The sequence below is a fragment of the Scyliorhinus torazame genome, chromosome 5, assembly GCF_047496885.1.
Source record: "Scyliorhinus torazame isolate Kashiwa2021f chromosome 5, sScyTor2.1, whole genome shotgun sequence".
In the NCBI taxonomy this organism is placed as follows: Eukaryota; Metazoa; Chordata; class Chondrichthyes; order Carcharhiniformes; family Scyliorhinidae; genus Scyliorhinus; species Scyliorhinus torazame.
Genome location: NC_092711.1, coordinates 267,037,115 through 267,061,626, shown reverse-complemented (window position 1 = coordinate 267,061,626; position 24,512 = coordinate 267,037,115). Strand labels below are relative to the sequence as shown.

At 48.4% G+C, this 24,512-nt stretch overlaps 1 protein-coding gene across 1 annotated transcript in view; it reads right to left on the bottom strand.

Moving 5' to 3' along the window:
* Nucleotides 1–24,512, bottom strand: part of med12 (mediator complex subunit 12) — a 225,697-nt gene that overhangs the window by 17,188 nt on the left and 183,997 nt on the right. The window contains exons 38-39 of the mRNA XM_072505518.1: nt 23,816–24,018; nt 20,222–20,299 (exon numbers count right to left, since the gene is read on the bottom strand). Of these exons, the coding sequence (XP_072361619.1) occupies nt 20,222–20,299; nt 23,816–24,018 (281 nt within the window). The remainder of the gene's footprint in view (nt 1–20,221; nt 20,300–23,815; nt 24,019–24,512) is intronic.

The following is a 24,512-nucleotide window of genomic DNA, read 5'->3' as shown; positions in this document are numbered from 1 at the left end:
TCCATTGCTATCTGGATGACATCCTAGTCAGTAGAAGAGATGAAGAGGAACATCTTTGAAATCTGGATGCCACTCTCCAGAGAATGGGAGACTATGGGCTGAGGGTCCATAAGGACAAATGTGAGTTCTTCCAATCCTCCATTGAGTATTCGGAACATGTGATCGATGCCACTGGCCTTCACAAATCTCCTTCAAAGGTTAAGGCCATGGCAGAGGCGCCTGCACCTCAGAATATTAACCAGTTACATTCCTTCCTGGATTGTTGAACTACTATGGAAGACTTGTCCCAAACTTGGCAATAATTTTGAAACCATTACATAACCTCTTGCAGTGAACAAGAAGTGGTCATTTCAATGTAATAACGCTTTGGTGCAGGTCAAAGAAGCGATACTTAAATCTGAAGTTCTCACACACTTTGTTCCTGTGTTACCCTTACAGTTATCTTGCAATGATATTGGGTGAAGAAAGTCCCATTGTTTTTGCTTCTCGAACCTTGAGTAAAGCTGAAAGTAACTAATGCGAGACTGAACGGAAAGCATTAGGGATCATTTTTGGAGTAAAGAAATTCCATCAATTCCTGTACGGGGGAAAGTTCACATAGTTGACCGACCATTGTCCAGTAACGACCATTTTTGGACGACACAGGGGAATTCCGTCACTTGCCACAAGTCGAATGCAAAGAAGGGCATTTTTTTTAGTCTGTACATACTTTTCCATTAAATACCGACAGTCAAGTCCACATGGTAATATGGATGGATTTTCAATATTACCACTGCCAGGTAGTACGTCAATCTGCTTAAATGGGAATAACTTCTACTTTGAACAATTAGACAACACATCGTCAATAAAGAAGTGAGGAAACATACTTGGAGTGATCCAATACTCTCAGAAGTGATGGATATTATATTACAAGGGAAGACTTCGGAACTAGTACCTAACCTGAAACCCTACTATACAAAGAAACTGGAGCAGTCAGTACTGTCAGGATGTCTTCTATGGGCGCTCAAAATTATTATTTTGCCACCAAGGAAACGGATGCTAGAGAAGCTACATGTGGGCCATTTCAGAGTTCTACGCAGGAAGAAAGTATTGAGAAGTTATTTCAGGTGGCCCGGACTGGATGCAGAAATTGAAGAGAAAGCTAGAGCATGTTCTTCCTGTGCGAGGGCAAGACACCTGCAACCCTTAGCTCCGGTGCATCCATAAGAATGGCCTGAAGCAGCTTGTCAATGTGCGCATGTGGATTTTGCAGGACCTTTTTAAGGACATACATTCTTGGGAACAGTCGATGCTCACACCAAGTAGCCAGAGGTCGCTGTGATGAAATTTACCTCATTAGAGAAGACTGAGAAGCTAGGAGAAGTGTTTAGTTGTTTTGGATTCCCTGAACAAGTGGCAAGTGACAATGGACCTCAATTTGTCTCAAGAATTCTAAGGTTTCTTACAAGAGAATGGTTTTCAGCATATTAAGTCCTCACTGTACCACACTGCTGCGACTGGACGAGCAGAATGTTTCGTCCAAATTATGAAGCATACCTTGAGAGCAACCAGGGAACGGGATTCGCTGATCAAATGTCTTAACAAGTTCCTACTGGCGTATAGGGATACCGCACATTCCAAAACCAAGGCCACTCCTGCATTACTAATGATGAAAAGGCAACTGCATTCTTCGTTCGATCTGTTGAAATCTCCGAAAACTAAAGAGATTGTACGACAGCAAGTACAAATGGAATGGTGGGAGAGCAAGGCAAAGCAATGAGTTTTCCACCAAAGACAAGGAAGTTTGGCTAGGAATTACTCCACAGGGGAACAACAAAGAACAAAGAAATGTACAGCACAGGAACAGGCCCTTCGGCCCTCCAAGCCCGTGCCGACCATGCTGCCCGACTAAACTACAATCTTCTACACTTCCTGGGTCCGCATCCTTCTATTCCCATCCTATTCATATATTTGTCAAGATGCCCCTTAAATGTCCCTATCGTCCCTGCTTCCACTACCTCCTCCGGTAGCGAGTTCCAGGCACCCACTACCCTCTGCGTAAAAAACTTGCCTCGTACATCTACTCTAAACCTTGCCCCTCTCACCTTCAACCTATGCCCCCTAGTAATTGACCCCTCTACCCTGGGGAAAAGCCTCTGACTATCCACTCTGTCTATGCCCCTCATAATTTTGTATACCTCTATCAGGTCTCCCCTCAACCTCCTTCGTTCCAGTGAGAACAAACCGAGTTTATTCAACCGCTCCTCATAGCTAATGCCCTCCATACCAGGCAACATTCTGGTAAATCTCTTCTGCACCCTCTCTAAAGCCTCCACATCCTTCTGGTAGTGTGGCGACCAGAATTGAACACTATACTCCAAGTGTGGCCTAACTAAGGTTCTATACAGCTGCATCATGACTTGCCAATTCTTATACTCAATGCCCCGGCCAATGAAGGCAAGCATGCCGTATGCCTTCTTGACTACCTTCTCCACCTGTGTTGCCCCTTTCAATGACCTGTGGACCTGTACTCCTAGATCTCTTTGACTTTCAATACTCTTGAGGGTTCTACCATTCACTGTATAATCCCTACCTGCATTAGACCTTCCAAAATGCATTACCTCACATTTATCCGGATTAAACTCCATCTGCCATCTCTCCGCCCAAGTCTCCAGACAATCTAAATCCTGCTGTATCCTCCGACAGTCCTCATCGCTATCCGCAATTCCACCAACCTTTGTGTCGTCTGCAAACTTACTAATCAGACCAGTTACATTTTCCTACAAATCATTTATATATACTACAAAGAGCAAAGGTCCCAGCACTGATCCCTGTGGAACACCACTGGTCACAGCCCTCCAATTAGAAAAGCATCCCTCCATTGCTACTCTCTGCCTTCTATGGCCTAGCCAGTTCTGTATCCACCTTGCAAGCTCACCCCTGATCCCGTGTGACTTCACCTTTTGTACTAGTCTACCATGAGGGACCTTGTCAAAGGCCTTACTGAAGTCCATATAGACAACATCTACTGCCCTACCTGCATCAATCATCTTAGTGACCTCCTCAAAAAACTCTATCAAGTTAGTGAGACACGACCTCCCCTTCACAAAACCGTGCTGCCTCTCACTAATACGTCCATTTGCTTCCAAATGGGAGTAGATCCTGTCTCGAAGAATTCTCTCCAGTAATTTCCCTACCACTGAAGTAAGGCTCACCGGCCTGTAGTTCCCGGGATTATCCTTGCTACCCTTCTTAAACAGAGGAACAACATTGGCTATTCTCCAGTCCTCCGGGACATCCCCTGAAGACAGTGAGGATCCAAAGATTTCTGTCAAGGTCTCAGCAATTTCCTCTCCAGCCTCCTTCAGTATTCTGGGGTAGATCCCATCAGGCCCTGGGGACTTATCTACCTTAATATTTTTTAAGACACCCAACACCTCGTCTTTTTGGATCACAATGTGACCCAGGCTACCTACACCCCCTTCTCCAGACTCAACATCTACCAATTCCTTCTCTTTGGTGAAAACTGATGCAAAGTATTCATTTAGTACCTCGCCCATTTCCTCTGGCTCCACACATAGATTCCCTTGCCTATCCTTCAGTGGGCCAACCCTTTCCCTGGCTACCCTCTTGCTTTTTATGTACGTGTAAACAGCCTTGGGATTTTCCTTAACCCTATTTGCCAATGATTTTTCGTGACCCCTTCTAGCCCTCCTGACTCCTTGCTTAAGTTCCTTCCTACTTTCCTTATATTCCACCCAGGCTTCGTCTGTTCCCAGCCTTTTGGCCCTGACAAATGCCTCCTTTTTCTTTTTGACGAGGCCTACAATATCACTCGTCATCCAAGGTTCCCGAAAATTGCTGTATTTATCTTTCTTCCTCACAGGAACATGCCGGTCCTGTATTCCTTTCAACTGCCACTTGAAAGCCTCCCACATGTCAGATGTTGATTTGCCCTCAAACATCCGCCCCCAATCTATGTTCTTCAGTTCCCGCCTAATATTGTTATAATTAGCCTTCCCCCAATTTAGCACATTCATCCTCGGACCACTCTTATCCTTGTCCACCAGTACTTTAAAACTTACTGAATTGTGGTCACTGTTACCGAAATGCTCCCCTACTGAAACATCTACCACCTGGCCGGGCTCATTCCCCAATACCAGGTCCAGTACTGCCCCTTCCCTAGTTGGACTGTCTACATATTGTTTTAAGAAGCTCTCCTGGATGCTCCTTACAAACTCCGCCCCGTCTAAGCCCCTGGCACTAAGTGAGTCCCAGTCAATATTGGGGAAGTTGAAGTCTCCCATCACCACAACCCTGTTGTTTTTACTCTTTTCCAAAATCTGTCTACCTATCTGCTCCTCTATCTCCCGCTGGCTGTTGGGAGGTCTGTAGTATACCCCCAACATTGTGACTGCACCCTTCTTATTCCTGATCTCTACCCATATAGCCTCACTGCCCTCTGAGGTGTCCTCTCGCAGTACAGCTGTGATATTCTCCCGAACAAGTAGCGCAACTCCGCCTCCCCTTTTACATCCCCCTCTATCCCGCCTGAAACATCTAAATCCTGGAACGTTTAGCTGCCAATCCTGCCCTTCCCTCAACCAGGTCTCTGTAATGGCAACAACATCATAGTTCCAAGTACTAATCCAAGCTCTAAGTTCATCTGCCTTACCCGTAATGCTCCTTGCATTAAAACATATGCACTTCAGGCCACCAGACCCGCTGTGTTCAGCAACTTCTCCCTGTCTGCTCTGCCTCAGAGCCACACTGTCCCTATTCCCTAGTTCTCCCTCAATGCTCTCACCTTCTGACCTATTGCTCCCGTGCCCACCCCCCTGCCATACTAGTTTAAACCCTCCCGCGTGACACTAGCAAGCCTCGCGGCCAGGATATTTATGCCTCTCCGGTTTAGATGCAACCCGTCCTTCTTATACAGGTCACACCTGCCCCGGAAGAGCTCCCAGTGGTCCAGATAATGGAAACCCTCCCTCCTACACCAGCTGTTTAGCCACGTGTTTAGGAGAAATGGGTTCCTGCCACAATCCTTGCACAGGTTGGACTGGCTTCTTATACTGTCCAGGCCAGAGATGATGTTATCTGGAGGAGACATGCAGACTAGTTACTGGCTCGAAGAACAAAATCGGGGCCTGCAGAAAATTCAGTCATGACTTGACCTTTCCGACTACCTGACACTAACAGGCACTGTTGATGAATGCAACACCTTACCTTCTGATCAGACACAGGGAAAACCTCAAGTGCCTATGTCAATGCCGGTTAAACCCAACATTGATGAGCTGAGTGTAAAGACAGAAACAGGGGACTTCCGGTTGCGGTGAGGATGAGCTAGCCGCACGTTTCGGCGGCTCCAGCTCCGACGGACCTTCGGGCTCTTTTAAGAGCCCCAACGGGGATTTTTTCGGCCGAGCAACCCGGTGTGGGGTGTGTGGGAAGGGAGTCCCCCCCGAACGACGGAGGAAAAAACCGGCGGCGGCGGCTGCAGCCTGAAGAATCTTAGGATACTAGGTCTCCCTGAGGGTGTGGAAGGAGTGGACTGTGGAGCGTACGCAAGTAAGATGCTGAGCTCACTGATGGGTGCTGAGGCCCCTGCGGGCCCAATGGAGGTGGAGTGGGCAGGTCGGATCCCGGCGAGAAGACCAAAAGTGGGAGAACCACCGAGGGCGATAATCGTCCGATTCTACCGCCTTAAGGTCAGAGAAGAGGTCCTGAGATGGGCTAAAAAGGTGCGGAGTAGCAGATGCGAGAATGCGGTGGTACGGATATACCAGGATTGGAGTGCGGAGGTGGCGAGAAGGAGGGCGAGCTTCAACCGAGCCAAAGAGGTTTTGCACAAAAAGGTGAGGTTTGGGATGCTGCAGCCGGCAAGACTATGGGTCACGTATCAGGAGAGACACTATTACTTCGAGACGGCGGAGGAAGCATGGACCTTTATTAAAGAAGAGAAACTGGACCGGAACTGAGGGACGGATGCTGCAGGGAATTGTTATTGTTATTGTTTTGTTAATGTTATGGTGAAAGTTAATTGAGAAGTAAACAGGGAAGGGGGGAGACACTGGGGAAATGTGGGCGCCGGTGAGGGGGGAAAGACGGGACATAGTCGGAGAATGGGGAAGGGGAGCGGGAGGGGAAAGGGAGCTGCGCCATAAGAGGCGGGTCAGGTAAAGGGATGTTCCCGCGCCAGAAAGAATAAGGCGGGAAAACAGGCGCAAGGCGGATGGGAGTTCCCTCACACCGGGGGGGTCGAGGAGTGAGCAGGAGTAGCCGGGGTCAGTTGAAGTCAGCTGACTTACGGAAGTGATATGGGGGGAGCAATCAAGCTAGATAGGGATCTAGCGGGGGGGGGGGGGACAACTGGGTTGCTGCTGCGGAAATCCAAAAGGGAATGGCTAAAGAGTGGGTGGTCGGGGACGGTGTGCGACGCTGGGGGAGCGAGCGGGAGCGCGGAGGCGGGATATGGGACTGGCCTAGAGAAGGTAATGGCTAGTCGACACGGGTGGGGGGCAGGTAGCCCCCTAGTGAGGCTGATCACGTGGAACGTGAGAGGCCTGAATGGACCGATAAAAAGGGCCCGAGCGCTCGCGCATTTGAAAGGACTAAGGGCAGACGTGGCTATGCTCCAAGAGACGCACCTAAAGGTGGCGGACCAAGATAGGCTAAGGAAAGGATGGGTGGGATAGGTGTTCCACTCAGGACTGGACGCAAAGAACAGAGGGGTGGCCATTTTGGTGGGGAAACGGGTAGCATTTGAAGCAAAGAACATCGTAGCAGATAGCGGAGGTAGATATGTAATGGTGAGTGGTAGGCTGGAGGGAATGGAGGTCGTGTTGGTTAATGTGTATGCCCCAAATTGGGACGATGCGGGATTCATGAGACGGATGCTGGGGCGTATACCGGACCTGGAGGCAGGAAATTTGATTTTAGGAGGGGACTTCAATACGGTGCTGGACCCGGGGCTAGATAGATCCAGCTCAAGGACCGGAAGAAGGCCGGCAGCGGCCAAGGTACTTAAAGGGTTTATGGACCAAATGGGGGGAGTGGATCCATGGCGATTTCTAAGACCTAGGGCTAGGGAGTATTCCTTCTTCTCCCATGTCCATAAAGTGTACTACCGGATAGATTTTTTTGTTGTAGGAAGGTCGCTGATCTCTAGGGTGGAAGAAGCTGAATACTCAGCCATAGCGGTTTCGGATCATGCCCCACATTGGGTGGACCTGGAAGTAGGAGAGGACAGGGAGCAGAGAACACTCTGGCGATTAGATGTGGGACTGATGGCGGATGAGGGAGTGTGCGCAAGAGTGAGGGGGTGTATTGAGAGATACCTGGAGGTCAATGACGAAGGCGAGGTCCCTGTGGGAGTGGTCTGGGAAGCACTAAAAGCGGTGGTCAGAGGAGAGCTGATCTCTATTGGGGCCCACAAAAGAAAAACAGAGGCCAAGGAAAGGGATAGATTACTGGGGGAAATTTTAAGGGTGGACAGGGAATTTGCAGAGACCCCGGAGGAGGAGCTGTACAGGGAGAGGAGACGACTCCAGACCGAGTTTGACCTTCTGACCACCAGAAAGGCGGAGGTACTGTGGAGGAAGGCACAGGGGAGGAGGTACGAATATGGGGAAAAGGCTAGTCGCCTGTTGGCGCACCAACTGCGAAAGAGGGCAGCAGCGAGGGAGAGAGGAGGAATTAGGGATGAAAGGGGAGACACTGTGCGAAGGCCAGGAAAGATAAATGAGGTGTTTAAGACCTTTTATGAGGAACTGTATAGGTCTCAACCCCCAGGGGGAGAGGAGGGGATGCGGCAGTTCCTGGACCAATTGAGGTTCCCGAAAGTGGAGGAGCGGGAGGTGGCAGGCCTGGGGGCGCCGATTGAGGTGGATGAGGTTATTAAGGGACTGGGAAGCATGCAGGCAGGGAAGGCTCCGGGGCCGGACGGGTTCCTGGTGGAATACTACAGAAAATATGTGGACTTGTTGGCCCCGTTAATGGCGAGGACGTTCAATGAGGCCAGGGAAGGGGGGACTCTACCCCCGACGATGTCGGAGGCGACGATATCGCTAATTTTGAAGAGAGACAAAGATCCGTTGCAGTGCGGGTCCTATAGACCTATTTCACTATTGAACGTGGACGCCAAGTTGCTGGCAAAGGTACTGGCATCGAGGATAGAGGACTGTGTCCCGGGGGTGGTGCACGAAGACCAGACAGGGTTCGTAAAAGGGAGACAACTGAATGTTAACGTGCGACGACTGTTAGGGGTGATAATGATGCCCCCAGTGGAGGGGGAGGCAGAGATAGTGGCGGCAATGGACGCAGAGAAGGCATTTGATAGGGTGGAGTGGGAGTATTTATGGGAAGTGTTAAGGAGGTTTGGGAACGGGTTTATTCGCTGGGTTAGACTTCTTTATGGGGCACCAACGGCAAGCGTAGTTACAGGTCGACATAGATCGGAGTATTTCCGATTATATAGGGGAACAAGACAGGGATGCCATGCCCACTGTCTCCATTGTTGTTTGCGTTGGCAATTGAATCTCTAGCCATGGCGTTGAGAGACTCCAGGAAATGGAGAGGGGTGATTAGAGGGGGAGAAGAACATCGAGTCTCATTATACGCGGATGACCTATTGCTATACGTGTCGGACCCAGCGGGGGGGGGGGGGGGGGGGGTGATAGAGGTTATGCGAGTTTTGAGGAGGTTCGGGGAATTCTCGGGGTATAGGCTAAACATGGGGAAGAGTGAATTATTTGTGATACATCCAGGGGACCAGAGTAGAGAGATAGAAGGCTTACCGCTAAGGAAAGTGGAAAGAAACTTCCGATACCTGGGGATTCAGATCGCTAGAGCTGGGGAACCTTGCACAGACTTAATTTGACACGGCTGGTAGAACAAATGGAGGAGGACTTCAAGAGGTGGGACATGCAGCCTTTATCGCTGGCGGGCAGGGTGCAAGCAATTAAGATGATGGTCCTCCTGAGGTTCTTATTTGTATTTCAGTGTCTCCCTATATTAATCACCAGGACCTTTTTTAATAAAATAGACAGGAGCATCACGAGCTTTGTGTGGGCAGGGAAAGTTCCGAGAGTAAGGAGGGGTTTCCTTCAGCGTAGTAGGGATAGAGGAGGACTGGCACTACCGAACTTGGGAGATTATTATTGGGCCGCCAATGTGGCAATGATACGTAGATGGATGATGGAAGGTGAGGGAGCGGCGTGGAAAAGACTGGAGAGAAAGTCCTGTAAAGGGACGAGTTTAGAGGCGCTGATGACGGCACCGCTACCGCTCTCACCTAAAAAGTATACCACGAACCCGGTGGTGGCGGCAACACTGAACATATGGGGACAGTGGAGGCGACAGAGAGGGGTGCGGGGAGCCCTGGTGGGGTCCCCTATCAGGAACAACCATAGGTTCGCCCCAGGAAGAATGGATGGAGGATTTCAGAGCTGGTACCAGTTGGGAATTAGGAAGGTGGGAGATTTATTCATAGATGGGACTTTTGCGAGCTTGGGAGCATTGGAGGAAAAGTATAAGTTACCCCAGGGAAATTTCTTGAGATATATGCAGGTGAGGGCGTTTACTAGACAACAGGTGAGGGAATTTCCGTTGCTCCTGACACAGGGGATACAGGACAGGGTGCTTTCAGGGGTGTGGGTCGGAGAGGGCAAGGTGTCAGAGATTTACAGGGAGATGAGGGAAGAGGGGGAGGAGTCGGTGGGAGAACTAAAGGGAAAGTGGGAAGAAGAATTAGGGGAGGAGATAGAAGAGGGTATGTGGGCTGATGCCCTAAGCAGGGTAAACTCCTCTTCCTCATGCGCCAGGCTTAGCCTGCTTCAATTTAAGGTGCTACATAGAGCACACATAACGGGGGCAAGATTGAGCAGGTTCTTTGGAGTGGAGAACAGATGTGGGAGGTGTGGTGGGAGCCCGGCAAACCACGCACATATGTTTTGGGCGTGCCCGGCACTGGAAGGATATTGGAAGGGAGTGACGGGAGTGATCTCGCAGGTGGTGAATGCCCGGGTCAAACCAAGCTGGGGGTTAGCTCTAATTGGAGTTGCGGAAGAGCCGGGAGTGCAGGAGGCGAAAGAGGCCGATGTCGTGGCCTTTGCGTCCCTAGTAGCCTGGCGCAGGATCCTACTTATGTGGAAGGAGGCGAAACCCCCCGGACTGGAGGCCTGGGTAAACGATATGGCGGGGTTTATCAAACTGGAGCAGATAAAGTTTGCCCTGAGAGGATCGTCTCAAGGGTTCACCAGGCGGTGGCAGCCATTTCTCGACTACCTAAGGGAACGTTAGAGGGAAGACAGATGACCAGCAGCAGCAACCCAGGGGGAAGGGGGGGGGGGGGGGGGGGGGGAGAGGGGGGAGGGGTTTAGTTTAGTATAGGTCAATAGATAATGGGGTTTTGTTACTTGTGTATTGTTAAAAATTTCTATTTTGTTATCGTTCCGTTTGTTTTGTAAGAGGGAAAAATGTTGTTTAGAAAAAATGTTCAATAAAATATATTTTAAAAAAAAAGACAGAAACAGAAAGACAGAGGTTACCACCAGTGTAAAGAAGACGTCAGAGGTTTGCCATCAACAGTTCAAAGAGCGATGACCTCCAGACCTCAGTCTGAATTATTGACTATTGTGCATGTTGAACTTGTTGGGAAAGTTCAATTTAGGGGAGGGGGAGGAAATGTTATCATAGAATCATAGAAGTTACAGTGTAGAAGGAGGCCATTTGGCCCATTGAAACTGCACCGGCCATTGGAAAGAGCACCCTACTTAAGCCCACGTCTTCTCACACTATCCCTGTAGCCCAGTAACCCCCACCTAACCTTTTTGGACACTAAGGGGCAATTTAGCATGGTCAATCCCTCGAACCTGCACATATTTGGACTGTGGGAGGAAACCGGAGCACCCGGAGGAAACCCACGTAGACACGGGGAGAACGTAAAAACTTCACACAAACAGGCCCCCCCCTCGAGGCCAGAATTGAACCCAGGTCCCTGGAGCTGTGAGGCAGTAGTGCTAACCACTGTACCCAGCTATAGGTAGCAAGACCTGGACAACATGTATGTATTTATATTAATTCTCATTAGCTCTAGTGAAGCTCTGTTGTGCTAAAGTATTCACTGGAAGTGATGTCATAAGTCCTAACGCACGGTGCTGGATCCGGCACTGGATCGCTCCAGGTCTAGGATGGGTAGGAAGCCGGCGGCGGCTAGAGTGCCGAGGGGGTTTATGGACCAGGTGGCAGGGGTGGACCCTCAGAGATTTGCAAGGCCGGGGGCTAGGAAATTTTCATTCTTCTCACATGTCCATAAGGCTTATTCCCGAATCTACTTTTTTATTTTGAGTAGGGCGCTGATAGCAAGAGTAGAGGATACCGACTACTCGGCGATAGCCATTTCGGACCACGCCCCGCATTGGGTGGGCTGAGAGCTGGGGGAGGAGAGGGACCAGCGCCAGTTGTGGCGCTTGGAGGTGGGGCTGTTGGCGGACGAGGTGAGCGAGCGGGTCCGAGGAAGTATAGAGAGGTATCTGGAGGCCAACGATAACGGGGAGATCCGAGTGGGGATGGTATGGGAGGCGCTGAAGGCGGTGGTTAGGGGAGAGCTGATCTCCATTAGGGCCCACAAGGAGAGGACGGAGCGGGGGGAGAGAGGGAGGCTGGTGGGGGAGATGGTGAGGGTAGACAGGAGGTATGCGGAGGTGCCCGAGGAAGGACTGTTGAGGAAGAGGCGCAGCCTCCAGGCCAAATTCGACCTGGTGACCACCAGGAAGGCGGAGGTGCAGTGGAGGAAGGCCCAGGGGGCGATTTACAAGTATGGGGAAAAGGCAAGCCGGATGCTGGCGCATCAGCTTCGGAAGCGGGACGCAGCTAGGGCGATCGGGGGAGTTAAGAACAGGGGAGGGAGTGTGGTGCGGAGTGGGGTTGGCATCAATGGGGTCTTCAGGGACTCCTATGAGGAATTGTACTGGTCCGAGCCCACACTGGGGGGAGGGAGGGATGGGCCGCTTCCTGGACCAATTGAGGTTTCCGAAGGTGGAGGAGGGACTGGTGGCAGGATTGGGGGCCCCGATTGGGCTGGAGGAGCTGACCAAAGGGATAGGAAGCATGCAGGCGGGGAAGGCACTGGGGCCGGACGGTTTCCCGGTTGAATTCTATAAAAAATATATGGACCTGTTGGGCCCGTTGCTAGTTAGGACCTTCAATGAGGCAAGGGATGGGGGGGCCTTGTCCCCGACAATGTCCCGGGCACTGATCTCCTTGATCCTGAAGCGGGACCAGGATCCCCTGCAGTGTGGGTCTTACAGGCCGATTTTGTTGCTAAACGTAGATGCCAAGGTGCTGGCGAAGGTCCTAGCCACGAGGATTGTGTGCCGCAGATCATCCACGAAGACCAGACGGGGTTCGTGAGGGGAGGCAGTTGAACACGAATGTGCGGAGGCTTTTGAACGTTATCATGAAACCGGCGAGGGAGGGGGAGGCGGAGATAGTGGTGGCGATGGACGCTGAGAAAGCCTTCGATAGAGTAGAGTGGGGGTACCTGTGGGAGGTGCTGAAGAGGTTTGGGCTTGGGGCGGGGTTTGTCAGGTGGGTTAGGCTGTTGTATGAGGCCCCGTTGGCAAGTGTGGCCACAATCAGGAGGAGGTCCAAGTACTTTTGATTGCACCAAGGGACGAGACAGGGGTCCCCCCTGCTCTTCGCACTGGCTATTGAACCCCTGGCTATGGCACTGAGGGAGTCGAGGAACTGGAGGGGCTTGGTGCGGGGTGGGGAGGAGCATAGGGTGTCGCTTTATGCGGACGACTTGCTGCTATATGTGGCGGACCCGGTGGGGGGAATGCCAGAGGTAATGAGGATCCTGAGGGAATTCGGGGATTTCTCGGGGTACAAGCTCAACATGGGGAAGAGCGAGCTGTTCGTGGTTCACCCAGGGGGGCAGGAGAGGGGGATTAGCAGGCTCCCATTAAAAAGGGCGGAGAGGAGCTTCAGGTATTTGGGTGTCCAGGTGGCTAGGAGCTGGGGGGCCCTGCATAGGCTTAATTTCACAAGGCTGGTGGAGCAAATGGAGGAGGAGTTCAAGAGGTGGGACGCGTTGCCGCTGTCCTTGGCGGGTAGGGTGCAGTCAGTCAAAATGACGGTGTTCCCAAGGCTTTTGTTCCTGTTCCAGTGCCTCCCCGTGTTTATCCCGAAGGCCTTTTTTAGGCGGGTCAACAGGAGTATAATGGGGTTTGTGTGGGCACGAAGGACTCCGAGGGTGAGAAGGGTGTTCCTGGAGCGGAGTAGAGATAGGGGGGGGACTGGCGCTGCCCAACCTCTGTGGGTACTACTGGGCTGCCAATGCGACGATGGTGCGCAAGTGGGCTGCATGGAAGAGGTTGGAGACGGCGTAGTGTGTGGATACGAGTCTGGGGCGTTGGCAACGGCGCCGCTGCCGTTCCCTCCAAGGAGGTATACCACGAGCCCGGTGGTGGCGGCTGCCCTCAAAATCTGGGGGCAGTGGAGGCGGCACAGGGGGGGAAGCTGGGGCCTCGGTGTGGACCACAATACGGGGGAACCACCGGTTCGTCCCAGGGAGAACAGATGGAGGGTTTTCGGGGTGGCACAGGGCAGGGATACGAAGGTTGGGGGACCCGTTTGTGGACGGGAAGTTCGCGAGCCTGGGTGAGCTGGAGGAGAAATACGGGCTCCCCCCCGGGGAACACCTTACAGGTAAGGGCGTTTGCCAGGCGGCAGGTGGTGGAATTCCCGCGGCTGCTGCCACACACAGTACAGGGCAGGGTGCTCTCGGGGGGTGGGTTGGAGTGGGGAAGATCTCGGAAACCTACCAGGTGATGCAGGAGGAGGAGGAGGCCTCGGTGGTGGAGGTGAAAGGCAAGTGGGAGGAGGAGTTGGGAGAGGAGATTGAGGAAGGGACGTGGGCAGATGCCCTAGGGAGGGTGAACTCTTCCTCATCGTGCGCGAGGCTCAGCCTCATAGTTTAAAGTGCTGCACAGGGCACACATGACCGGGACAAGGATGAGCCGGTTTTTTGGGGGTGAGGACAGGTGTGTTCGGTGCTCAGGGAGCCCAGCAAATCACACCCATATGTTCTGGGTGTGCCAGCGCTGGAGGAATTTTGGAAGGGCGTAGCGAGGACGGTGTCGAGGGTGGTAGGATCCAGGGTCAAACCGTGCTGTGGGGTTTGCAATATTTGGGGTCGCAGAGGAGCCGGGAGTGCAGGTGGCGAAAGAGGCCGGTATTCTGGCCTTTGCGTCCCTGGTAGCCTGGCGTAGGATTCTTCTTCAGTGGAAGGATTCGAGGCCCCCAAGCGTGGAATCCTGGATCAACGATATGGCGGGGTTTATTAAGTTGGAGAGGGTGAAATTCGCTTTGAGAGGGTCGGTACAAGGGTTCTTTAGGCGGTGGCAACCGTTCTTAGACTTCTTGGCAGAACGGTAGACATTGGTCAATGGCAGCAGCAACTCGGGGGGGGGGGGGGTTCCACTTTATTTTTGTTTTCATTTACACTGGGGGGTCTGAGGGGGTGTATATACCTGTTGTGTTAGGTCGGGGTGTCAATGTTAATTTATTATTTATGTACAGGGGGGAACGGGTTGCTTTTCTAGACTGTGTTTTGTACTTAACCCTGTTGGGTTCCTTTTTCATTTTGTTATTGATATTTTATGAAAATCTTAATAAAAATTATTTGTTAAAAAAAAGTTATAACGCGGGAAACAGAGAGAGAAGAACAGCCATGTAAGAGTTAACACACTATAAATAAAGCTCCGTTGTTTCAAACCTCCATGCTCCCTACTATCACACCTCCAAAGTACAGCATCCACCATCTCAATTTTTCTTCCCAATAATAAATACATCTCAAGGGAAATAATATTTATATAGTGCTCCATCAAGTCTCAGTGTATCATATCCAATGATCACTTCCAAAGTGTAGTCATTGTTGTTATCACAAGATAAATATGGATAAGGCAGCCATTTGGATTAGTTTAATTAGTTAATTCAGAGACAGACAGTAAATTCAATCCACGCATTATGTTTCTTAAATAACCGCAGCGATTTCACCTCTACTATTCCACTGTGAAGTCCTGCTGCAGGTCCTTTAAGGTTTTCCTTGGGGCTCGGTGAATAGAGCCAAACACAGTACTTGAGGTGCGGTCTGGTCGGTCACCAAATATTGTTCGAGCATGTCTTTTAGTGTACAGTTTTAGATGTATAGTTCAGCATTCTACTTGTTTGGCTAAATCCTGCTCTGTGATGACAGGCTAAGATGAGAGCGAAGTCTATCAGGATCAATCCTTTGCAACTTCAGCACTTGCTGTTTTGACACATTAATGGAATGTGCCATTTTTCCTTTCCATAGGAAACCCTAGTGCTGAGTGGATGATCCATCTCGGTCTCCAGCATCACAGGGGCCAATCTTCAGCCAATTTGACATCAAGAAATGGCTGAAGGCAGTGATATTACAAAGGCTATGGGCCTTGACAGCATTCTGGCAACAGTGGTGAAGACTTGCGCTCCAGAACTAGGCAAGTTGTTCCAGTACAGCTACAACACTAGCATTGGCCTGGCAATATGGAAAACTGTCCAGGTTATGTCCTGCCCACAAAAGATAGGATGAATCCAACCGAGCCAATCACCCCCTCATTTGTCTCGACAATCAGCAAAATGATGGAAGGGGGCGCGACAGTGCTGACCAGTGGCACTTACTCAGCAATAACCTAGTCACTGATGCTCAGTTTGGGTTCGACCAGGGTCACTCAGCTCCTGACCTCATTACTGCCTTGGTCCAAATATGGGTAAAAGAGTTGAACTCCAGAGGAGAGGTGAGAATGACTACTGCTCTTGACATCAAGGCAGCATTTTACCAAGCATGGCATCAAGAAACTCTAGCAAAACTGGAGTCAATGAGAATCAGGGGGGGGAAACGCTCCACTGGATGGAGTCATACCTGGCAGCAAGGAAGATGGATGTGATTATTGGAGGTCATCAAATTCCAGGTCATCACTGCAGGAGTTCCTCAGGGTAGTGTCCTTGGCCCAACCATCTTCAGCTGTGTCATCAATGACCTTCTCTCTATCATAAGGTCAAAAGTGAGGATGTTCGCTAATGATTGCAGAATATTCAGTATCATTCGCAAGTCCTCAGATGCTGAAACAGTCCATGTCCATAAGTAGAAAACCTGGACAACATTCAGGCTTGGGCTGATAAGTCACAGGTGCCAGACAACGACCATCTTCAACAAGAGATAATCCAACAATCTCCCCTAGGCATTCATTACCAGTACTATCATTGCTGAATCCCCAACTATCAACTTCCTGGGCGTTATCATTGACCAGAAACTGAACTGGACCAGCCATACAAATCTTGTGGCTACCAGAGCAGGACAGGGGCTGGGAATTCAGTTGAGTGTAGATCCAATTCAGGTGGGAGCTATAAAATAAATGGCAGAATCATCAGGAGCATAGAGACACAGAGAGATCTGGGTGTGCAGGTCCACAGATCTTTAAACGTTGCAGCACAGGTGGAAATGGTGGTAAAGAAAGCATATGGCACGCTTGCCTTCATAGGATGGGGTATCGAGTATAAAAGCTCAAAAATTGTTACAGTTATATAGAACGTTTGTTAGGCCACATTTGGTATACTGTGTCCAATTCAGGGATAGACATCTGAGGCTGTATAAGGCTCTGGTCAGATCCCATGTGGAATATTGTGAGCAGTTTTGGGCCCCGTATCTAAGGAAGGATGTGCAGGCCTTGGAAGGGGTCCAGAGGAGGTTCACAAGAAATTTACCTGGAATGAAGAGCTTGTCGTATGAGGAACAGTTGGGGACTCTGGGTCTGTACTCGGAGTTCAGAAGGATGCAGAAAGCTGTGGAAGCCAAATCACTGAATGTCTTTAGGACAGAGATAGATAGGTCTTGATTAATAAGGGGATCAGGGGTTATGGGGAGAAGGCAGGAGAATGGGGATGACAAAAATATCAGCCATGATTGAATGGCAGAGCAGATTCGATGGGCCGAGTGGCCTAATTCTGCTCATGGAATACTCTCTTCTTGCCTGAATGAGTGCAGCTCCAACAACACTCAAGAAGCTCCACACCATCGAGACAAAGCAGTCTGCTTGATTGACACCCATCCACTTTCAATATCCACTCACTCCATCACTGACGCACAGTGGCAGCACTGTGTACCATCAACAAGATTCACTGCAGCAACTCACCAAAGCTCGTTCCAATGAACCTTCCAAACCTGCAACCTCTGCCACCTAGAAGGACAAGGGCAGCATATGCATGGGAACACCTCCACCTACAGGTTCCCCTCCAAGCAACACACCATCCTGACTTGGAAATATATTGGCCATTTCTTCATTGCCTTTGCGTCAAACTCCTGGAACTCCCTCACCAAAAGCACTGTGGGTGTACCGACATCACATGGACTCCAGCGTTCAAGAAGGCAGCTGACCAGCAACTTCTCAAGGGCAATAAGGGATGGGCAGTAAAAGTGCTGGCCTAGTCAGTGATGCCCACATCCGGAGAAATAATTTTAAAAACACTTTATACACAACTGTATTAAATTTAGTTTACAGCTGCTTACATCATTTACATGAATTACCGAGTTGGCGCCTCGGTATTAATTGTCCCTTGAGTTTGATCCTCCTTCTCGTTCAGGGTGTTGGAGATCATGGATCGCCATGGAGTGATCCATGACTATGCTTGACAAAGCAGTGCAGTGATTTGCCATTACCTTCTGTAGCATGGCTGACCATGAAACTGTCCCAGTTTTTACATCCGTTAGGCAGATTGACAATCAACCTGTTCGACCACACTCTACATCCACATTACATGGCAACCCGGAGCTTATGGCCCAGAGGTAAGGAAGCTACACCGCACCACAAGACCTCCCTCCTGATTTTGATATCATTTGCTAATTTAATCAATTTGCATTGAATTTGGGAATCAATTTTGCTGATTGAAATTAGAAAGTGCTGATCCTAAAATCAATATTTGATCAATATTGAGCACTATCTATGGATTACAACCTTTGACAAATTTATTTTCATTCCTAAAATTTACCCCGACTCTCCATGACACTGAGCTTAACTAAAAAGCATTTCGTTCAGATCTTTATCCAAAGTTTTTTTTGGATGGGTACAATGTATTGTAGGCCTTTCAAAATTCAGTTGTGTCACAAAGAAAAATCCAGAATATGGGCCAGATATTTCCGTTCTGAGTCCATGTTGACATGGATCAGATAACCCTCCAGTTTAGTCCTGTAAATTGATCTCTTTACTGAAGTTTGCATTTGCTTTGAACATTAGTTTGCTCCCAGTCTATCTGCAGCTCCCCAGTATTCAGCGGCTCCTTTGGTTCCCTCATAATGACCATAAATCACTTATAAATCTCTTTCACGGTCACCTCTGGCGCTTGGGTGAAAACTCGATGACATTGATGATTCAGATTATTGATTAATGTTAAGGTACTGAATTTTTTTTTTTACTGTTATCATTTATGTCTACAGCTATACTTTTTTTCAGGTCTTTCTTTGCTTCTTGGACGTTTAATGTATATTTCCATAATTATTTAATTGGAAGGCTTTCAGTTTTTCTGGGATGATATATATAGAGGCTATTCTCCCTCCTTATCTTAACTTATTTATATTAATTTTCTTAAGGTGACATTTGTTTGGACTAAACCGAACCATCCCACTCAACAATTTCCTATTATTGTTCAGTGATTACCCTCTAGTAAGCTCAATTTGCTTTTTAATTCTTTTATGGGATGTGTATGTTGCTAGCTAAGCCAGCATTTTAATTATCCACCCCTAATTGCCCTTGAGAAGGCAGTGGTGAGCCATGTTTTTGAATTGCTGCATTCCATGTGGTGTAAGTACACCCACTGTGCTGTTAGGGAGTTCCAGGATTTTGACCCATCAACAGTGAGGGAACGGTGATATAATTCCAAGTCAGGATAATGAGTGGCTTGGAAGGAAACTTGCAGGTGGCAGTGTACCCAAACATCTGCTGTCCATGTCCTTCTAGGTGCTAGATGTTGTGGGTTTGGTATGTGCTGCCTAAGGATCCTCGGTGAGTTGCTGCAGCGCATCGTGTAGATGGTACACACAGCTGTCATTGTGTGTTGGTGGTTGAGGCAGTAGATGTTGAAGGTGGTGAATGAGGTGCCAATCAAGCTGGCTGATTTGTCCTTGGTGTCAACCTTCTTGAATCTTGTTGGAGCTGCACTCATCCAGGCAAGTGGAGACACTGCTAACTTGTGCCTTGTAGATGGTGGACAGGCTGTGAGGAGTCAGATGAGTTACTCCCCACAGCATTCCCAGCCTCTGACCTGCTCTTTTAGCCACAGTATGTATATGGCTGATCCAGTTAAATTTCTGGTCAATGGTAACCCCCAACATATTGAAGAGTTGGGGGCTGATTGATGGTAATGCAATTTTTTTCCAAGGGAAGATGGTTGGACTTTCTCTTGTTGGGATGAGTGAAAGTTAGCAAGGCAGAGAGGTTTATGGAGGGAATTGCCTGGCACAAATATTATTTCCTGCTCATCAGCTCAAGCCTGAATGTTCTCCAGGTTTTCTTGCATTAAATGTTGCAACTCACCTGATGAAGGAGCTGCCCTCCGAATGCCAGTGATTTGAAACAAACCTGTTGGACTTTAACCAGGTGATAAGACTTTTTATTGTTGCATATAGGCACAGACTGCTTTCAGTGTCTGAAGAGTTGCAAATGGTGCTGAACATTGTGCAGTCATCAGTAAGCAACCTCAATTCTGACCTCGTGATGGAGGGAAGGTCATTGATGAAACAGCTGAAGACTGTGCCTAGGGCACTATCCGGAGGAACTCCTACAGCGATGCCTGGCGCTGTGTTCAACAATCACATCCAGCTTCCTTTGTGCCAGGTATGACTGCAACCCATGAAAGGTTCCTCCCCCCCCCCCCCTCCCCCAATTTCTATTGACTCCAAGCTTTGCTACAGCTCCTTGAAGCCACACTTGGTCAAATGTTACCTTGAAAACAAGGGCAGTCACTCTCACAAATAATGAGTAAATCTGTGGGAAAATGCACCATAAAAGAGCTATAAAGACCATTGTCATATGTCTGTTCTGTCCCGAATTTGCATAACTTTTCTATCATTGCGAATGGACTGCCTGGAGCGAGCATCTAAAATTACAGTGCAGTTAGGTAAAGATGCCTTTGGATGGTGGGCTAAGATAAAAATATCACATACCTGGGCTTGTGACATAGGACCAAATTGCTGAGTTGGATTTGCTTGACGAACCTGCTGCCCATACATTCCACCGGAATTCTGGGGAGAAAGAATATTTAGAAATGCATAGGTTTTAATCTTTAGCCATATTTGGCACAATTACATAGATTACATAGAACATACAGTGCAGAAGGAGGCCATTCGGCCCATCAAGTCTGCACCGACCCACATTAATCCCTCACTTCCACCTTATCCCCGCAACCCAATAACCCCTCCCAACCTTTATGGACACTACGGGTAATTTAGCATGGCCAATCCACCTAACCTGCACGTCTTTGGACTGTGGGAGGAAACCGGAGCACCCGGAGGAAACCCACGCAGACACGGGGAGAACGTGCAAACTCCGCACAGACAGTGACCCAGCGGGGAATCGAACCTGGGACCCTGGCGCTGTGAAGCCACAGTGATAATCACTTGTGCTACCGTGCTGCCCTGACAAATTGTACCTGACAAAATGAAAGCCAAAGAATTTCACATGAGCCTGATTTCACAGTGGTTTCATAAAATAACTGGTTATTACAAAGTGCGTTTCACCATACATCTGCTCTTCCTCTTAATTTATTGGCTGCACTTTTCCCAGTATGTACATCAAATAAAAGGATTTTTTAAAAAGACGACTCCAATTTTTTTTTTAAAGTACAGGGACAAGCCTGTAGAACTATATTGTGGAACAGAAAAAAGGAATGACTCATTAAGACATTTTTGAACTCCAAAAATTTGAACACCAGGAATTGATATTGTACCCTTAACATAATAGGTGCTTCAAAGGAGCATTACAAACAGAATCTGATACTGAGCAATATGAGGAGTTATTAGGACCAAAACCTTGTACAAAGTAGAAGATTTCAAGGAGTGACAAAAAGGATGAGTGAAAGTTAGCAAAGCAGAGAGGTTTATGGAGGGAATTGCAGAGCTTAGAGGCTAGGCAGTTGAATGCCAAGATCATCAATGTGAAACAATGAAAATTGGGGAAGTGCAAGAGACCATAATTTGAGGACAGCAAGAAGTCTTACAACACCAGGTTAAACTCCAACAGGTTTGTTTCGAATCACTAGCGTTCAGAGCACTGCTCCTTCCTCAGGTGCAATCTCCATATCATAATTTGAGGAGTACAGGTATCTGAGGGTTGTAGGGCTGAGGGAGGGTACAGGGTAAGGCCAGAGAGGGATTTGAAAACAAGCTTGAGAATTTTAAAAATAGAGGAGCTGCAAGATCAGGAGCCAATATAGACCAGCAAGTACGGGTGAGGGACAAAAAGAAAGTGGCTCAGGTATAGTGTCAAACATTACGGTAAAAATAGCAGGTAAACAATAAAAGGCAGCACGGTAGCATTGTGGTTAGCACAATTGCTTTACAGCTCCAGGGTCCCAGGTTCGATTCCCGGCTTGGGTCACTGTCTGTGCGGAGTCTGCACGTTCTCCCCGTGTGTGCGCGTGGGTTTCCTCCGGGTGCTCCGGTTTCCTCCCACAGTCCAAAGATGTGCAGGTTAGGTGGATTGGCCATGATAAATTGCCCTTAGTGTCCAAAACTGCCCTTAGTGTTGGGTGGGGTTACTGGGTTATGGGGATAGGGTGGAAGTGTGGACCTTGGGTAGGGTGCTCTTTCCAAGAGCCGGTGCAGACTCAATGGGCTGAATGGCCTCCTTCTGCACTGTAGATTCTATGAAAATGAAAAATAATACACCAGAATTGGAGAAAATGTAAGCTGTCCTTTGTGAATTATTAGGTTCCTGTTAAAAGCAAAATTTCCATATTCAATCACTCCCAAGTTAAAAGTTTTGTATTTGTGCATTTATATTATGCCAGCAAGTCATTTTGTGGATGTGAGAAAGAGTCATATGCTATTATCATTACTTTCAGGTAAAATAATAATAATAATCTTTATTGTCGCAAGTAGACTTACATTAACACTGCAATGAAGTTACTGTGAAAAGCCCCTCGTCGCCACATTCCGGCGCCTGTTCGGGTACACGGAGGGAGGATTCAGAATGTCCAAATTACCTAACAGCACGTCTTTCGGGACTTGTGGGAGGAAACTGGAGCACCCGGAGGAAACCCATGCAGACACGGGGAGAACGCTCAGACAGTGACCAAGGCCGGGAATCGAACCTGGTACCCTGGTGTTGTGAAGTCATGGTGCTAACCACTCTGCTGAAACAATACAATTTGCACCTCTTGACGGGGGGAACAGAAAGAAAATAACAAAGGCAAAATCTTCCTAGACCACTCTTGCATACAAGCCGCCATTCACATGGCCTGCTGACAGTGCATACAGGCCATTGTACATAATAATATAATAATAATCTTTAGTAGTATTACAAGTAGGCTTATATTAACACTGCAATGAAGTTACTGTGAAAATCCCGTGACAATTTGCCAGGATCCTAACTAGACAGGAACACCATGGCTGATTTTAGAAGCATTTTAAAGTTAACTCTTCCGCAAAGAAATGTGAATGCAACAAGAGCGAAAATAAAAAGGCAAAGCCCGCCAAATGCAATCTGTTGTTGCATCAACATGCAATACTGTCTATTTTATAGCATAGATTCATTCGTACAACCACCGACAGATTGGAGACCTCTCAATGCCATACAGCTCCCTTGCTTTGGACTATTCGTCCCTTTACAGTAAGAATACGGTATCTGGTGCATTTTTATCATTGAGCGCCTCCATAATTATACATGTTGATTCATATAAATGAAGCTCCCATATGCAAGACAGGACTCCGTTTGCAGATGTTAGTCTGGCACCTCCGCAGCAGAAAGAGTGCTATACAGTTGAGATCTCCACATCAAGCAGCTGCCTTCAAAATCTATCTTGTCAGCAAAGCACTCTGATATCAAGATGCCTGAGAATCAAAGAAGGATACATGCATAGAAACATACATAAGAAATTGAAGCAAGAGGCCATTTGGTCTTCTGAGCCTGCTCTGCCATTCGTTATGATCATGGCTGATCATCAAGTTCAATACTCTGATCCCACCTTCCCCCATATGCCTTGATCCCTTTAGCCCCAAGAGCTATATCTAATTCTTTTAAAATTACACAATGTTTTCACCTCATCTACTTTCTGTGATAAAGAATTCCACAGATTCACCACTGTCCGGGTGAAGAAATTTCTCCTCACCTCAGTCCTAAAAGGTTTACCCCTTATCCTCAAACTATGACCCCTAGTTCTGGACTCCCCCACCATCGGGAACATTCTTTCTGAAACCACCCGTCTAATCCTGTTAGAAGTTTATAAGTTTCTACAAGATCCCCCCTCACTCTTCTAAACTCCAATGACTATAATCCTAACCGACACTCTTTTGTCTCTCCTCATATGACAGTCCCGCCATGCCAGGAATCAGTTTGGTAAACCTTCGCTGCAATCCCTCCATTGCAAGAACATCCTTCCTCAGAAAAGGACACCAAAACTACACTCAACATTCAAGGTGTGGCCCCACCAATGCCCTATACAATTGTAGTAAACAGCACAGAAGGAGGCCATTCCACCACAGTGCCTTTGCCAGGTCTTTGGTAGAGCTTTGTTTTGAACACCTCTTACCCATACTCACCAGTCTGGCTTGTAGCTGCTGTCGGAGAATTTGTGCCTGTGTGACTGAAGGTTGTTGTTTGTATTGGGGAGGTTTGTACAGTGATGGATCCATCATTCCACCCATAGGGGTCATCACTGTGCTGTATGTTGGGCGATTCTGCATTATTTTGGAGAAAGAAGGTCGTACCGATCTGTATGGGATTGTATCTAACCTGGGTCCACCTACATGTAAAACAAAGTGATTTAAACAGACAATATTATCATTTTTATTTTTAGTGCCTAACTGGCTTGAAACTTGCATGTGAACTCCAGCAAATACATACTAAATGATAGCTTTGTCTTGGAGTATTGGACTCCAGAGTTGTGATTTGCTGATCACCTCCCTACATAGACCAAATGTTCAAGAAGGTCTTCTCAAAAGTCTTGAAGCTGTTTTATGTATGCAGTCTAGGTAGAGATGCAAAACTCAATTTTTCACCCTTCCTGTTTTGTTTGTTCCACCTCCTGATAAAAGCTTGCCACTAATCAGATAAGTAGAGTCCCAGCAAACGGAGCGAGTAGAAACTTATAGAATCATAATATTTACAGTGCAGGAGGAGGCCATTTGGCCCATCGAGTCTGCATCGGCTATTGGAAAGAGCACTCTACTTAAGCCCATGCCTCCACCCTATCCCCATAACCCAGTAATCCCACCTAATCTTTTTGGACCTGAAGGG